General features: G+C 50.7%; 3 protein-coding genes across 4 annotated transcripts in view; 2 read left to right on the top strand and 1 right to left on the bottom strand.

Moving 5' to 3' along the window:
• Positions 1 to 3,402, bottom strand: part of MRPL49 (mitochondrial ribosomal protein L49) — a 5,044-nt gene extending 1,642 nt beyond the window's left edge. Inside the window, exons 1-3 of one of the 2 annotated variants that reach the window (XM_045025053.1) lie at positions 3,249 to 3,402; positions 2,883 to 3,021; positions 108 to 232 (exon numbers count right to left, since the gene is read on the bottom strand). In XM_045025053.1, the coding sequence (XP_044880988.1) occupies positions 108 to 232; positions 2,883 to 3,021; positions 3,249 to 3,329 (345 nt within the window). In that variant the 5' untranslated portion in view covers positions 3,330 to 3,402. Of the gene's footprint in view, positions 1 to 107; positions 233 to 2,882; positions 3,022 to 3,233 lie in introns of both variants that reach the window. The other variant, XM_045025052.1, reaches the window with a different exon arrangement.
• Positions 3,403 to 3,443: 41 nt separating this feature from the next.
• Positions 3,444 to 7,633, top strand: FAU (FAU ubiquitin like and ribosomal protein S30 fusion). Its single transcript, XM_045025054.1, has 5 exons — positions 3,444 to 3,516; positions 4,938 to 5,025; positions 6,106 to 6,250; positions 7,207 to 7,262; positions 7,471 to 7,633. The coding sequence occupies exons 2-5, from the start codon at positions 4,951 to 4,953 to the stop codon at positions 7,594 to 7,596; spliced, it is 402 nt and encodes a 133-aa protein (XP_044880989.1). The 5' UTR covers positions 3,444 to 3,516; positions 4,938 to 4,950; the 3' UTR covers positions 7,597 to 7,633.
• A 1,345-nt stretch (positions 7,634 to 8,978) lies between these two features.
• Positions 8,979 to 11,211, top strand: ZNHIT2 (zinc finger HIT-type containing 2). The gene has a single exon (XM_045024456.1). The coding sequence runs from the start codon at positions 8,979 to 8,981 to the stop codon at positions 10,278 to 10,280; it is 1,302 nt and encodes a 433-aa protein (XP_044880391.1). The 3' UTR covers positions 10,281 to 11,211.
• The last annotated feature ends 3,785 nt before the right edge of the window (positions 11,212 to 14,996 follow it).

The following is a 14,996-nucleotide window of genomic DNA, read 5'->3' on the forward strand; positions in this document are numbered from 1 at the left end:
AAATTTGCATTCCCTTTTAGGGTAAGGAGAATCACTGAATATGCATTGTTTTAGGAAGCTGTATCATCATTGGTAAGCTGTTAAGAATGAGTTGGAATGGCGCATACCCAGATATCTCCTTCGATTTTCCTGATAACAGTCATCCTCCTATTGCCACTGGTGATGTCCTTATAGACTGGAACGTTGTGCATACGGGACCGTCTCACAAAGTAAGGAAGGGCAGGTGGAGTATCTAATAAAAAAAACTGATTTCAGCTCTAGGCCAGACCACTGTCTGCTCTGCATGCTCCACTAGCAAGGTCAGATCAGAAAAGTGACCCTGGTGAAGCTCAAGTCATCTCAGTTTGCAACTCTACTCTCCGTACCACAGACGCCCAGTACCATCTAAAAATCCAACTGGGTTGTTCCTGGCAAAAATGCAATCAGAATTTAGCTGACTTATGCATAAAGGCACAACAGATGCCTCCTTATGTGCCATAGGTTGGCTAATCTGACTGGAATAAATTCTAGTCACTTTTCTGATCCAACTGTTTAACAAGGCTTGTATTTCTCAAGCTTTAGAAACAGAGGGGTAAGCCTATTCCAGTCAAAGAGACAGCATACCCTGCTGGAAGGACTACTACAAGCCTCGATCACTTTGAACCTTACTCTTAAAACCACAAATCCTTGAAATAAAACATGCAAACAACAGTGATTGTAGCTCAAATTAAATTACAGGAAGTGAGGCCAAAATTAGGGGCCAGTTTGTGTTGTTAGAAGTCAAAGAGTACTGCAGGTTGGGTGCCTTCTGATCTGAGAAAATGTATCTTTTTGCTCTAGGCTTATATACCCTTTAGGGTTATGCAGCACTATAGGGGGAAATTTTCAAAAAGACAAATGGCACCCAACCCTTTTACTGTATGAAAACTTCCTCAGACTAAAATAAATAATCTGAGTCATAGGTATATATAGCACTGTGACCAAAATCCACCACTTTAAAATCACATGGAAAAATGTTTTAAGGAGCATATGGGACTTGCTAACATTCAATGCACTTACTGCAGCATAACCCATAATCTGGTGGGAAAAAATGTAGGTGACACACGTTCCTCTAAACTGGATGTTCTAAGATACTCTGGAACAGCGGTCACCACAATCTTAGGCCTTGGCTACACTGGCGCTTTACAGTGCTGCAACTTTCTCGCTCAGGGGTGTGAAAAAACACCCCCCCCCGAGCGCAGCAAGTTACAGCACTGTAAAGCACCAGTGTAAACAATGCCCCAGCGCTGGGAGCACGGCTCCCAGCGCTGTAAACTAATCCTCTTGGGGAGGTGGAGTACATGCAGTGCTGGGAGAGCTCTCTCCCAGCGCTGGCGCCACAACCACACTTGCACTTCAAAGCGCTCCTGAGTGTAGCCAAGCCCCTAGAGGATCTCCTAGTAGATCGCAATCTCTGGCAGTGCAGCAGGACTGTCACTAAAGCTTGCTCCCTGCCTGCCCTGGCCCCACACAGCTCCTGGAAGTAGCCAGTGCAGGGGGGAGCAGGGGTCTCCCTCTGCACACTGCTCCTGCCTGCAAGCACCACCCCACAGCTCCCATTGGCCAGGAACAGGGAGCCGTGGCTGCTGGTAGATGCGGGGGCAGTGCTTGCAGAGGGGTAGCATGCAGGGGCACATTGGTCCCTTCCAGGATTGGAGTGGAGCAGGCAGGGAGCCTGCCTTAGCCTGCTGCACCATTGACCAGGAGCCACCCATGGTAAATTCTGCCCAACAGGAGGCTGCACCCCAATCCCAGCCCTCTCCCAGGGCCAGCACCCCAAACCCCCTCCTGCACCCCAGTCCTGCGCCCATACCAAAACTCCCTCCCAGAACTTCCATCCTTTACCCCCTACTGCACCCCAACCCCCTGCTCCAGGCTTAGCCCAGAACCCCTTCCCACACTGCAAACCCCCCAGCCCAGAGCCCACACCATCTCCTGAACCTCAGCCCCCTACCCAGGGCCATCCCTAGCTATTCTGGGGCATATGCAGCACCCCCCTGGGGGGGGGGGGCAGGCCTCTGTGGGGGGCTGGCTTGGGGGGCACGGGAGAACTACCCCCCAGCACTCACTGGCAGCACTTCCAACTGCTGGTGAGTGCAGGCCCAGCCCTGCTGCAGTCCTCAGGGGAGTGGGGACAGGGCTGGGGCAGCACGCAACTGCACAGGGCACCAGGAAATGTGGTGCCCTATGCAGTTGCATACTTTGCATATGGGTAGGGACAGCATATTTATTGGCACAAGAGCATTACCTTGCAAGTGGAGAACTTCCCTTCTCTTCATGTGCCAATATATATTTATGCCTGTAGCTGTAATTTTCACTCCATGCATCTGAAGAAGTGGGTTTTTTACCCACAAAAGCTTATGCCCAAAAAATGTTAGTCTTTAAGGTGCCACTGGACTCCTCCTTGTTTTTGTGTATACAGACTAACACAGCTACCCCTCTGAAACTTGGCACTCAACAACAGTTGCTACAAGTAGGCATGGCAGAATTTGATTTTTTTGTTTTAATGGATAATGTTTTAAGCAGTTTTTTCAATTTAAATTTCCAGTTGTGAAAAATCATGAATTGTAAGCATTATCTTGATTTAAATTTTCACAATTGTGGGACGTTAGACATGTTGAAATTCAAAGTTAAAGCTTTATAACCGTTAAAATACAAACTCAATATCACATATCAAAATATACAAAGGAAATACACTTAAACCAAATTAAGTTCTCAAGCAGCATTTTTATGTTGACTGTCTGTAAATGTCAATTCTCAATAGAAATATTTCAGTACTTTGGGTGCATGCTGTGAAATTGACCTTTACTGATAAATGGAATCCTGCCAAACCCAGCTCCAGGCCAGGTGCCCTCTGCTGTTACCTGAGGGGGCTCTCCAGCCAGACGGGGTGGGGTACTGGGCGTGTTTGGGGGGAGCAGGAATTCTGGTGGGTGGAATGAGTCTCTCCACAAATTTATATTCTTCAGTAGATTCCACGATCCCGGGATACTGGGGGTGGCTCTGAAATGCAAGGGGGGAGGGTAAATAACCTTCAGCTGCTGTTCTTCTGCTACCCCGCCTGCAGGAGCCGTGCGCTGCCTGTCCCGCCCCACGGCAGGCGCCGGTTCAGTGGGGCAGGAGAGCCGCCGCGTAGCGCTGCGGGGGCGGCCCGGGCTACGTGGCTGCAGGCGGGAAGGACGAACCGGCCACCTGAGCCCCCCCCTCGCCGGTACCTGCCGGGCAGTCACCTGCAGCAGCCGCCGGGCCCCCGCGCCCCACACGCCGCCCGGCCGCCTCCTCAGCCCCGCTAAGGCTACGGCCGCCGCCATCTTGCTGTTGGGACCCAGGGGAGAGGTTGTGACATAAACATAGGGCGCCTCCGCGGGCGACAGCCGATCGTGTATGACGTCACGCGTTACGCACCGCGCGCGTCTCCCTGTACGTATATCAGCGTGCGCGTTCCCGTCAACTCCTTTCTCTTTCCGGCTCCATCTTGTGTGGCGGCGGCGGCTCGTGGTGAGTGAGGCCCCGCTGTCCTGCCCGCCTGAGAGCGCGGCCTGGGGGGAGGCTCGGGGGTTCCGGGGTGGCGGATCAGGCGGTGGGTGACGTTTGGGGGCTGTCGGGGGGAGGGGTGAGGGGGATTCAGAATGGGGCGGGACACGAAGCAGCTCTCGCCTCCCCCGGGGGCTCGTGGTTCGGGGGCACCCCGGGCGGCATGATGGGGCTGGGTCTAGGGTGGCGGGTAGGAAACCCCTCGGGTTAGTGAAGGGAGGAGGCTCCCCCGCCTCTTGCTCCACCACTCCAGTGGGCCAGGCGCCTCGCTGGCCTGGTCTGGAACAGGAGCCCGACCTGGGCAAGGAGGGGGCAGGTGGGGCTCACAGGCAAACGGAGAAGGATTGGGGCTGACTCGTGTCATGGACTGTGACTAGTGAGTAGATTCCTGCATGGTGCCGGGTACCTTGTGTCTCTCCCAAGGTGCTGGTCGTTGGGAAGTGGCTCCCCATTCTGCATCTCCTGGTAAAGTTGGCTAGCTCAGCGGATCACTTTTAAGGCTTATTCCCTAGTGAACCACTCCTGGTTTCTATCTCCAGATCTGGGAGGAAAGTGGCATCAGTGGGTTTTAGAGCAGGGGAGGACTGGGACTCAACTCCTGGGTTCTGTTTGTGGTTCAAGTGTATCCAGATTTCCACTTGTTACACATCCCTTCAGACTAATCCAGGCCCAGCAGGTGGCATTGATTTGTTACCAGTACTGTCTGTTGCCAGGGTGGCAGCAAAGTCTATCTGGGGAGGAACATCAGTAAAGTTTCCTTTTTTATGCCCTAGCAGATCTGCTACCTGAATCCTCTGCCATTGTTGGGCAGGGGCAGAGACTGACTTTGGCTAATCTGTGCTTGATCTGGGCAGAATTCCAGGGCCTTTGGAGATACCTGCCTTTGCCAGGGTTTGGGTATCCTGATTGCATTGTGTAGGGTAATGATTTACTGCTGCAGGCTAAGTCACTTAACTCATGTTTTGATATGGGATTCACAGCTAGAGAAGGGGGCTGGGAGACAGGTCTTCGGAGTTCCATTACTCACTCTTCTGTTTAAGCCAGTGACAGAACTTCTGGGCTGTCTTTCAGGGTTTGTCACTGGCTTGGAAGTGGGGTCTAGTGGATTACAGCAGGGGTGCTGGTAGTCAGGACTCTTGGGTTCTATTTGTAGGTGTTTCACTGGCTCATGATGTCTGCTTGTTTTCTGTTTGGGTTTTATCTGTAGAGCCTCCCAGTAGGTTACTGAGTAGCTGCTGTGAAATCTGACAGGGAAGCTGCTCATCTCTCTCAGCCAGTCTAGTGCAATGTAGCCACAGAATGTGAGACCTAATGTCTTTAGCCTGCTGTGGGAATGGCCTGGTCTCAGGTAAATTGCCTTAACACTTCTTGTTCTTTCCATTCAGCATAGCTGGAACCATGCAGCTGTTCATCCGTGCTCAGAACCTGCACACCCTTGAGGTGTCTGGCCAGGAAACAGTAGCTCACATTAAGGTAAGGCTTCGCTAGCCATGTGTTCTCTCTCTCTCTGTACCCCCCCCCATGCCACCCTAAACAATTCTGTAAGTCTTTTCAGTGCATCCTTCAGCTGATTGCTCATGCCCGAGGGGAAGGGCAGGGGTAGAATTGCTGCTGATTTCTGATAATAAATATTGGCAAAGAAGGTATTGGGCACTGCAGGTCCCTTTCCTCTGCGTGATCTGAGTTGAGAGAATCATAGGGACATGGCTGCCCAAAGCTGGATCACATCAGGCTTTGATCTTGACATTATAAGCTTAGCATGTTCTTCCTAGTCTGGAACTTGAATGGAAGACCTTCACGGGAAGCCAAGGTGCTCTGGAGTTGAGTCAGTAAGGGATATTCTGTGCTGATTCCAGTGTCCCATCATGGTATTGGAAAGGCTGTGCTGCAGGGGTGGGGGATGGGATTGAGCTCAGGAGGGGTTGCTCTCCCCTCTTAGTCAATGCTGGCCTCAACCAGTACTCCCTTGTGTCTGCTCTTCGGAAGAAATATTAAACATTCCTGATTGCTTGTCACTAAAATCTCCCTGGCACTTTCTGACACACCAAATTGTAATCAGGGTAATTGCATTTGGCCTTGCAAGGCTGTTAGTTTCACTCCATAACTCAGTGGTATTCCTCCCCAGTGCCACTCTAAACAATTTGGTCAGGCTTTTCTATAGCTCCTATCTGTGGCCTAGTGCATGGATTCCTTTCCCTCCATGGCATTTACCCCATTCATATCCCCAGAGACTGTTGGAATGCATCATCTCTTTCCCTGCAAAGCCAGTCTGGACAGCTCTAACTCTCGTCATGAATCAGTCCTTCTCGTTCTTGATCTGTGGCAGTGGGATCTGAGCTCCTTCCAACCACTCAACCTCTTTAGCATTGTGCTGCCCAGAAAGAAACACCCTTTGATCTAGGATATTGTGTCCCCTTGGATAGCACACCTCTACCTCATGTTATGGGGAGGATTACAGTGGTGCCTGCTGAATTGAGGAAGGTGCTTGATTAGCTTTGCTCTCCTGGCCTCACCAGCTGACTCTACCTCTCTGTACCTTGTGTCTCCTATCAGGCTCACATTGAGTCCCTGGAAGGCATCGCACCTGAGGATCAGGTGGTTCTCTTGGGTGGAACTCCCTTGGAGGATGAATCTCTCATTGGGCAATGTGGCATCAGCGAGTTTACCACCCTGGAGGTGGCTGCTCGCATGCTGGGTGGTAAGTATTAAAAGGTTCTGGGAGAGGTGTACTAGACTCAAATCCCAGATAAGGCTCCTGGCCAGGTGGAAGACACATGCAAAAGAGTTCATCCCACTGAGCTCTTTTTAGCTGGGTTTCAAGAGGGGATGGCCAAGCTATTAACTCCACCAGCTACAGCAGGGTTGTGATGGACTAAGACCACTGCAGCCATTGGGGCTCTGAATGGTGAGAAGCCAGAGGACCTGGAGGATGCCTATGTAAAACAAGCTTGCTGGGTCTCAGCCCACTGTACAGGGATCCACATCAGACAGCTCTTGGAGGCCCTTCCTATTCAGTCTGAGGCCCCAGAGTGAATAGAACATACTGAACTCCCCTCCAGTCCAGGACTGAAGTCCATTGGAGTTGGATTGGTTGTGGGAACCTTGTCAGTCCTTTGAGATACATCTACACTGTGATTTAAAAAAAAAAAAATGACAATACCCATAGCACAGAGTCTCAGAGCATTGATCAGCTGACTCAGGTTGTGGAGCTAAAAATAGCAGTGTAGATGCTCCAGCTGGAGCCTGGGCTCTGAGACTCCCTGTTCACACGGTTTCAGAGCCCAAGTTGCAGCGTGAGCCTGAAAGTCTGTGCTGCAGTTCTGTAGCCCTGTGAGACTGAGTCAGCTGATCTGGGCCAGCCTCGGTGATGACATCATCTTTATTTTATTATTATTTTTTTTTATTGTAGACATACCCTTAGTGGCCCCCAGTCACCATGTCTCTTTTACAAAGGAGATTCAGGAGCTAGTTACCAGGGTGCTGGTGACACATGGCTTAACTTAAAGGACTAGTGAATAAAATGCAGGACCTGAAATGACAAAGTTGGAATGAATCTGGCCACCAGGGCAACCACACCAGTGTCCCAGCCACTCTGTACATATTACCCAGTCTCCTGTGGCACTTGAGTGCAGCTCTCCTGATTTCTCTCCCCAGGTAAGGTCCATGGCTCCCTGGCTCGTGCTGGGAAGGTGAGAGGCCAGACTCCCAAGGTAAGTGATTCTTTTGGTGCGTTGATGTAACGGGGGGGGGGGGCTTGTTTGTTTCACCTGCTGCAGACTTTGAAGGTTTGTTGCAATTTGATATCGGTAAACAGTGTGAGACCACTGCAGCCTAGTGGTTCACACAGGGGGACTAGGAGCCAGGAGTCCTGTTCCCTCTTGGCATGTTGCTAAGCTAACTGTGCTCTCTCCCTCAAAGGTTGCCAAGCAAGAGAAGAAGAAGAAGAAGACTGGCCGTGCCAAGAGACGTATGCAGTACAACCGGCGCTTTGTCAATATCGTGCCAGGCTTTGGCAAGAAGAAGGGCCCCAATGCTAACTCCTAAATGGCACACTTCACCCAATAAAGCGGATGTCACCTGAGTGTGCTGTCTTGTGGCTGCTTTCATTCTCAGGGTCCTGAAACCCAGGGGGTGTGGGGCATTCTCTTCTCCCTCCCCTTGCATGTGAGCTGGCTGTGTTCAAGATGCCCTTGAGTCCCAGCCACTCTTAACCACTCCTGCTTGCCTGTGCTTCAGATTCCTCTTGGGCACTTTAGGGGAGGGAACCAGCAGTGAGTGGCTGAGAAAGAGGTTGGGGAGGAGCTAGTTCCAGACAACTGGGAATGACTCCCGGGTTACCCTACCAGGTTACCCTACCTGTATGAGAGTTTACATACTGCTGCATGTTCACTGAAGCCTCTGCATTCCATGTCCTGTAGGCAACCTGCATTTCGGCCACTCCAAGCAGGAAGGGGAATGAGTGCTAGTTTTGTCTGCTCTGTGGACTGAATTCTGAACTCCCTTTCTCTTTACAACAGTGCAGATTCTGTTTCTCCCAGTAGAAGTCTCTGCAGAGCTTCTCATTTTGGTGCCCAATATCTAGGGGTGGGAAAACCCGTCTGGAAGCTGTTGCTACAATGAGCAGGCAACTGTTTATCCTCTGCTTAAACAGATTAGTAGAAACAAAGAACAAAAAGCTTGATCTAGTACTCAGCTGCATTGAGAACCTGGGTAGCTCAGTCCTGTTCCCCACTCCATGATTTAGACTAAAGAGTGGACGACATGAGTGAGTTTTAGTGCTGCTCACTTCACATAGCTCAAATCTGTCTGTGCGCTTGTTTCTCTGTAATGTGGCAATGATACTTCTAAGGCAATTATGGCATAATGTGTCAATATTTGCAAAGTGCTGGGAGATCCTTGGATGGAAGGCCCCAGTGTTACTCTACCTGGCTTTACAGTGATGACTCGGTGTGTGCAGCGGGACTGTGCTGCTGCTTTCTTACTGCACCTTGGAGGGTGTAGTGCTGGATCTGTAATTCTAGGAAGAAGCAAGGAGCTTCTTAAGAGGAAATGTACAGACTTTCCTGGGGCTCCATTCTGCAAGAACCCAAGTTTTGCTGCAGCTGCCTTGGGGGTGGAGCAGGCTCATTTTCTAACAGATAGGGTAGTGACAGGACGGGGAGGGGGTGATCAATGCAGGGATTAGTCAGCTCGAGGTGCCAGCTTTGTAAGGGCAGGGGGGCCACGATGCCGCAGCCTGTCATGCCCTGGAACTGCGCGACCCTTATGCCGGGGTCGCCGGAGATAGCCGAACGGGTGTGGAGTTCCGCAGCTGAAGAGGCGAAACGCCCGAGAGTTTCCGAATCTTGGGCGGAATTGCCCGAAGTTGTACGAGCGCTTCCGGCGGAAATAGCCGAACCGAACAGCGGCCGTGGCGGAAGGCGGAAATGCCCGAGTGGTGGCGGGAAGACCCGAGCGCTGCTAAGATGGAGGCGGCCGAGCCCTGCGGTCTGTGCCTGCAGGAGCGGGCCCCCTACACGTGCCCCCGCTGCAACGTGCGTTTCTGTTCGGTGCCCTGTTACCGGGGCCACGGGGCCTGCGCCGAGGCTTTCCACCGCCGGCAGCTGCTGCTCCGGCTCCAGGGCCAGCGGGGGGACCCGGCCTCCCGGACCCGCCTGAAAGAGGCGCTGCTCCGGCTGCGGGAGCTACGCGAGCTCGAGGACGCGGAGCCCCAGCTAGGCCGCGACCTGGAGGACCAGGACGACGGTCTGTGGGAGCGGCTCAGTCCGGCCGAAAAGGCCGCGTTCCAGCGCCTGCTGAGCAGCGGGGAGATTGGAACCTTCCTGCCCCCCTGGAGGCCCTGGTGGCGGGGATGGGGCCGGGGACTGGTCCAGGAGCTGGGGGGTGCTGAGGGTGCCCAGGAAGCTGGGGATACCCAGCCCCCTGCGGGCACCCAGAAACCAGAGAAGAAGACCCCAGGCTCAGCACCCAGCCATCATCCACCAATACCCCAAGGTGCTTACCCCCCCACGGGCACCCGGCAGCCAGAGGAGAGCTCAGGCGTGGCACCCACCCAGCAGCCTGAAGAAATGCCAAGCCCAGTGCCTGCTGTGCCTGCATCCATTCCACCACTGAGCTCCCTGATCTGCAGCCCAGCCTCACCCCTGGTATGCTTCCAGCTGCCTAATGTCCTCTATGCCTACGTCTTCGCCCTCACCCTCTACAATGGGGACTTGAGTGAAGATGAGCTGCTGTCTGAGTTCTCTGACATGGTCCTGGATGTCTCTGGGGCACTGGGTGCCAGGCAGGTCTTCCACTCCACAGCAGAGGCACTGCAGGCTGCCCTCCAGGCAGTGACAGCCAGCCGGTACCCTGAGTGCCCCCTGGGGAATGCAGGTGCTATGATGGCAGTGGCCCAGATCCTCATGGGGGAGAATCAAGCCAAGCAGAAAGGCTTCAGCTTGGCAGCCCTCTCCCATCTTGCCAGGCTGCTGGGCAAGGCCAAGAAACTGGTGCCAACAGAGGAGCGGCCCAGGGTGTATGGTGCCAAGAAAAAGTGTGAATTTTTGCTCTCCTGGGTCAATGACAACCAGGAATCTTTGACTGTCCTGGCCCTAGAGGTACAAAGGGAATATAAAACCCATTTGGAGGCAGTCAAAGAGGTGGATGTAGTTACCAAAGAACTGCAGAAGATGTGGGGTGGGAAACTGCCCCCTGCAAAAAAGCCATTGATTGAGGAGTTAGACTGATAGCTGGAACTTTTCAAGTGGGGAAAAGTGAATGAACCCTCTCTTGGTCAATAGCTATTTTGGATAAATCCACCACACTGAGTCTTGGCACAAATGTTGATCTGGTTTCTAGGGAGTTGACCTGTTGCAATAAAAAGAGCAAGGCAGCTGGCTGTGTACATTCCTGTCTTCCATTCGGCGGGACCCTTGGTGTGTTCCATGCACTTAAAGCATTGGCTTTTATTTTGGTGGTTTCAAAGTTGATGTGTTTTCCACTGGTGCTGCAGAAACCGCTAGCCAGTCACAGAGTCCCATGCACTGTGTTTTGTATCCCACCACATACAGATTTTTGCAGAAATCATCAATAAAAGGACAGCTAGACACCCCCATAGCTAGAGTTGCTATAAACTAGAAAACTAGCATTGTAAGGACAAACATACTCTGCATCCTTTCAACTGTTATAAACCACAGTCAAATTAACAGCAGTGACAGACCATGAAAAGTCCTTGCTTTCCTGTGCATTAATAGGGGAGATGTATTCCCGAGTCCCAATCTGCATCATTAGACTGGAGCTTCAGCTGGAAATAACTAAAAAGACAGCTCCTGTTGAGAGAGAGGCCAGACCCATTCACAGCTCACAGAGTGAGAGACAGTGGCAGGAGAGAGAGTGAAATGAGTATCAGGTATTTTTAAAATCTGATATTTTAATGTACATTGCCTTGTCTAGTTAATGTTTATTTAGCTCTCTAAGCTATTCTAACTGATCATTGTGGTAGGAATGTAAGAATAGCTGGCCTGGATGGGACCCATGATCCATCTAGTTCAGTATCCTGTCTGTGACAGTGGCCTGCCCCAGATGCTTCAGAGGAAGGTGTAAGAACCCCACAGTAGGCAGATGTAGTGTAATCTGCCCTTGCAGCTCTGTGGGAGTTAGACTGGCATTAAGACCTGAATAGCAAGGTTTAATATTTCTTCCATAATGTTGTTTTGAATTATGACAACTGGATATTCTTGATATCCATATAAATAGTTTATTCCTATTTGAATCTTGCTGAATTCTTCAACTCAATGACTTCCCGTGGCAGTGACTTCTGCAGTCTAATAATGTGTTGTCTGCAAAAGGTGTGTTTCATTTTATCAGTGACACAGAATGCAAAGCATGGGACTTTGACTAAGGGTTTGCAGGATTGTTGGAAAATAGGCCCATTTCCAAACTGTCCTAGAATGTCACCGGTGAATATTATGTGCCTCAAGGAGAGGGGTGTTGTCCCCTAAATATTTTTGGAAAGCTACTGGTGTCCCTAAATCCCATTGGCTTGGTGTGATTAGTTCTAACACTGTAATCTTTACACTCTGTCCTATGGGGCCAGTGATGGGTGTCAGGCTTCATAGAATGATACCCTAAGGTATTGGTGTGCGAGACCTTGAACTTGTAGCCCGTCAGGGCATGCAGCACAACCTATCTGTTCTTTTGCTTGGGGCTGAGAGCCAGCTATGGATTGAGAACAATGGGGCATTTTATTTGTGGTGGGTTGGTTGAGTGAGGAAGAATCGGTGGGGAAGGGAGAAGTCATGGACGGTCTGGGGCTCAATCCAATAGAATGTGTATGAATTTAAAATAATACCTAGCTCTTATACTGGTATCCAACTGACTGCAACTCACCTCCTACCTCAAATTCCTTTGCCCAGCCTAAGACGGGTTAGGGTGTAAACTTCGAACTAGCATTAACCTATCCTGGGTGGAGTGTGGCCCTATGAGTTGAGAACTCCATTTGGTTTGGGCACTAGCCTATGATTCAGGAGACCTGGGTTCAACTCCCTGCTCTGACACAGATGTATGTTACCTTGGGCAAGTCACTTAGCCTTTCTGTGCCTCAGTTTCCTCATAAATAAAATAGGGATAATAGCACTGCCCTACCACATAGTGATGTTATGAGGATAAATGCACTAAAGGTTGTAAGGTCCTTGGATATGGCTACATCTATTCTGTTATAAAAGATCTGTGTCGCAGCTGTAGCTGCTCCAGGTCACCTGACTTGGGGTAGGGCTGTAGAGCTATAAAATTGCAGGGTAGATGTTCAGGCTAGGGCTGGAGCCTGGGCTCTGAGACCCTCCCCACTCACTGGGATTTCAGTGCCTGGGCTCCAGCCCAGAGTCTACACGGTAACTTTATTGCCCCGTAGCATATGCGCCATGAATCTGAGTCAGCTGACTTAAGACACTGTGCTATGTTTTTTTTTTTTTATCACAGTATAGATGTACCTTAAGATACACAGAGGCACAAGGAGGGAAATGTGTCACTGAAGGTCATCCAGCAGGCCAGCAGCAGAGCTGGGACTAGAACCCCAGTCTGCTGAGTCCCAATCCTCTAAGCTACATGGCCATAAACACCTAATCCTTGGCTATGGGCCCTCAGGGAATCAGAATAACGTGTTCCATACAGATAGCGTTCTGTATCAGTCTGCAGAGTTTTCCTGACCGCTGCTGGCCCTTCCCTGGCTTCAGAGCCTGCGGCCTTTCTGACTGTCCCATATCCCACAACCACTTGGTGCAGTTGAAACTACACTGTAGATGTGCCCTTTTATGTTGGTACACAATTGAGCCCTGTAGGCCTGGCGTGGACCTAAGGTCTGAAGGGACCATTGTGATCATCCAATCTGATTTTTCCCCATCCCCCACGGCCAGGCTATAGAATTTCCCCCAGGAACTGGATTAAAGCTGGTGTTTTGGAAAGAGATCTAGTTTTGCTTTAAAGACTCCAGGTGGGGGCCAGCCCATGCTCCCCTGGTGAGCTGTTCCTGTGTTTACTCACCCTCCCTACTAGGAAATTGATTTATTTCAAGATTACATTTGTCTAACTTCAGCTTCCAGCCACTGGATCTTGCTCTGCCTTCCTCTGCTAGGCTGAAAAGCCCTGTGTGTCAGATATTCAAACAGCCCCAGGTGCAGAAAAGAGCTCCTAGGATGATGCGTGGAGTGGAGAGGTGACCTCAAGAAAGGAGACTGAAAGAGCTGGGTTTGTTTAGCCTGGCCATTAAAAGATGAGAGGGGATTTAATCACTCTCTATAAATACACAAAAGGGGTAAATCCTGGGAGGGAGAAGAGCTATTGAAGCTAAAGGACAATGTTGCCACAAGAACAGATAGGGATAAGATGTCCAGGAATGAACTGAAGCTGGAAATGAGAAGGTTTCTACCCATCCAGGGCCGGCTCCAGGGTTTTTGCCACCCCAAACAGCAGGAGGGAGGGAGGGGGGAAAGCAAGCCACAATCATGAGCAGCAGGTCCTCTCTGAGAGAGACGGAGGGACCCGCTGCCGAATTGCCGCCGCAGAGCCCGACTTGCTGCCCCTTCCCCTTGACCACCCCAAGGACCTGCTTGCTGAGCTGGGGCCTGGAGCTGGCCCTGTACCCATCTGGGGAGGGAGGTCCTGGAGCAGACTCCCCCTAAAAGGAGTATTGTCTATTTGGTTGATTGTTTCCTGTATTTAAGATCAACATTTTGCTCATCTAGCCCTCAAAAGCATCGCAAACAATTGACTTTGAACGCAGATGGAGACTGCATTTAATATATTTTTAATAAAATCATTGTCACATCAGTGCATTGTCCAAAACCGCACTCCAGCATTCCCCAGTCCTTCAAATAATCAGGCCCTTACAGACACAGCAAACCAAACTTGTATTCCACTTCAAGCCAAAACAAACTCCCAGCTGTGACACTCTCTCTTTGGGGCTTGTCTTCTTTTTGGTGTTCGCTCAAGGTTTAACTCAACTCTTGCTCCTAACCAGACTCCTGTCCGCACAGAAATCTCTAACATTAATTAAATGGTGCTTAAAATCAAGCTAACTGGCTTGCAAGGGGATGGAGGTTGAAGCTGGAGGGCTGCTGCCACTCAAGCTAGTAATGCAACAGCTTGAGTTACAGCAGCACATCAACTGCTAATCTAATCACTCTGTACAGCTCCAGTATTGTTTCATGGTGCAGTTGCTCTCAGTGTATGTCTACACTGCTTTTGGAGGCATGACTGCAGCTTGGGGCAGGACATACCTGCACTAGCTTTACTCTAGCTAGCATGGCTAAAAATAGTGAAGATGCAGCAGCACATGCCGTACAAGCCTGTGCATCCATACTATTTTTAGCCATGCTAGCTAGAGTAAAGCTAGTGTGGCTATGCCAGTCTAGGCTGCACTCACACGTCCGATTGCAGTGTAGACATACTCTCACTTGAACTCGACTAGAGTAACTCCAGTGTACTCATTTGAGCTAACTGTTGCAGTGAAGACAAACCCTCCATCTCATCATGACCCATGCATCTGTTGGGCTGACCTTTCTGCTGTGGGCTTGCACCTCCTTACAGCAGCAGAGGAGAATTCAGGCACCCTCCCTTCTCAGATGTCCAGAGTAAAGCCTGCAATGAGCTTGCAGCCAACTGTAGTGGTTGCGATATTGTTAGATTCTTTCATTAAAGCATTACCAATTGTGCAGTAAGCTCCATCGTGGTCCCTCACAGAAGGCAATGCTTTAAGCTCGAGTGAAGCACAGAGGAATGCAGCTCAGACATCTAGTGCTGTTATGTATAACAAAACCCACAATGTTTTCATAAGAATGGCCATACTGGGTCAGACCAAAAAGGTCCATCTAGCCCAGTATCCGGTCTTCTGACAGTGGCCAATGCCAAGTGCCCCAGAGGGAATGAACAGAACTGGTAATCAAATGATCGATCCCCTGTCGCCCATT

The sequence above is a fragment of the Mauremys mutica genome, chromosome 7 (assembly GCF_020497125.1).
Source record: "Mauremys mutica isolate MM-2020 ecotype Southern chromosome 7, ASM2049712v1, whole genome shotgun sequence".
In the NCBI taxonomy this organism is placed as follows: Eukaryota; Metazoa; Chordata; order Testudines; family Geoemydidae; genus Mauremys; species Mauremys mutica.

Bases quoted from the DNA above. Each gene is read 5' to 3' on its own strand.
- FAU (XM_045025054.1), top strand. From the start codon at position 4,951: ATGCAGCTGTTCATCCGTGCTCAGAACCTGCACACCCTTGAGGTGTCT. The intron at 5,026-6,105 runs GTAAGGCTTCGC...GTCTCCTATCAG, and splicing joins AAACAGTAGCTCACATTAAG to GCTCACATTGAGTCCCTGGA. The intron at 6,251-7,206 runs GTAAGTATTAAA...TTCTCTCCCCAG, and splicing joins GGCTGCTCGCATGCTGGGTG to GTAAGGTCCATGGCTCCCTG.
- ZNHIT2 (XM_045024456.1), top strand. From the start codon at position 8,979: ATGCCCGAGTGGTGGCGGGAAGACCCGAGCGCTGCTAAGATGGAGGCG.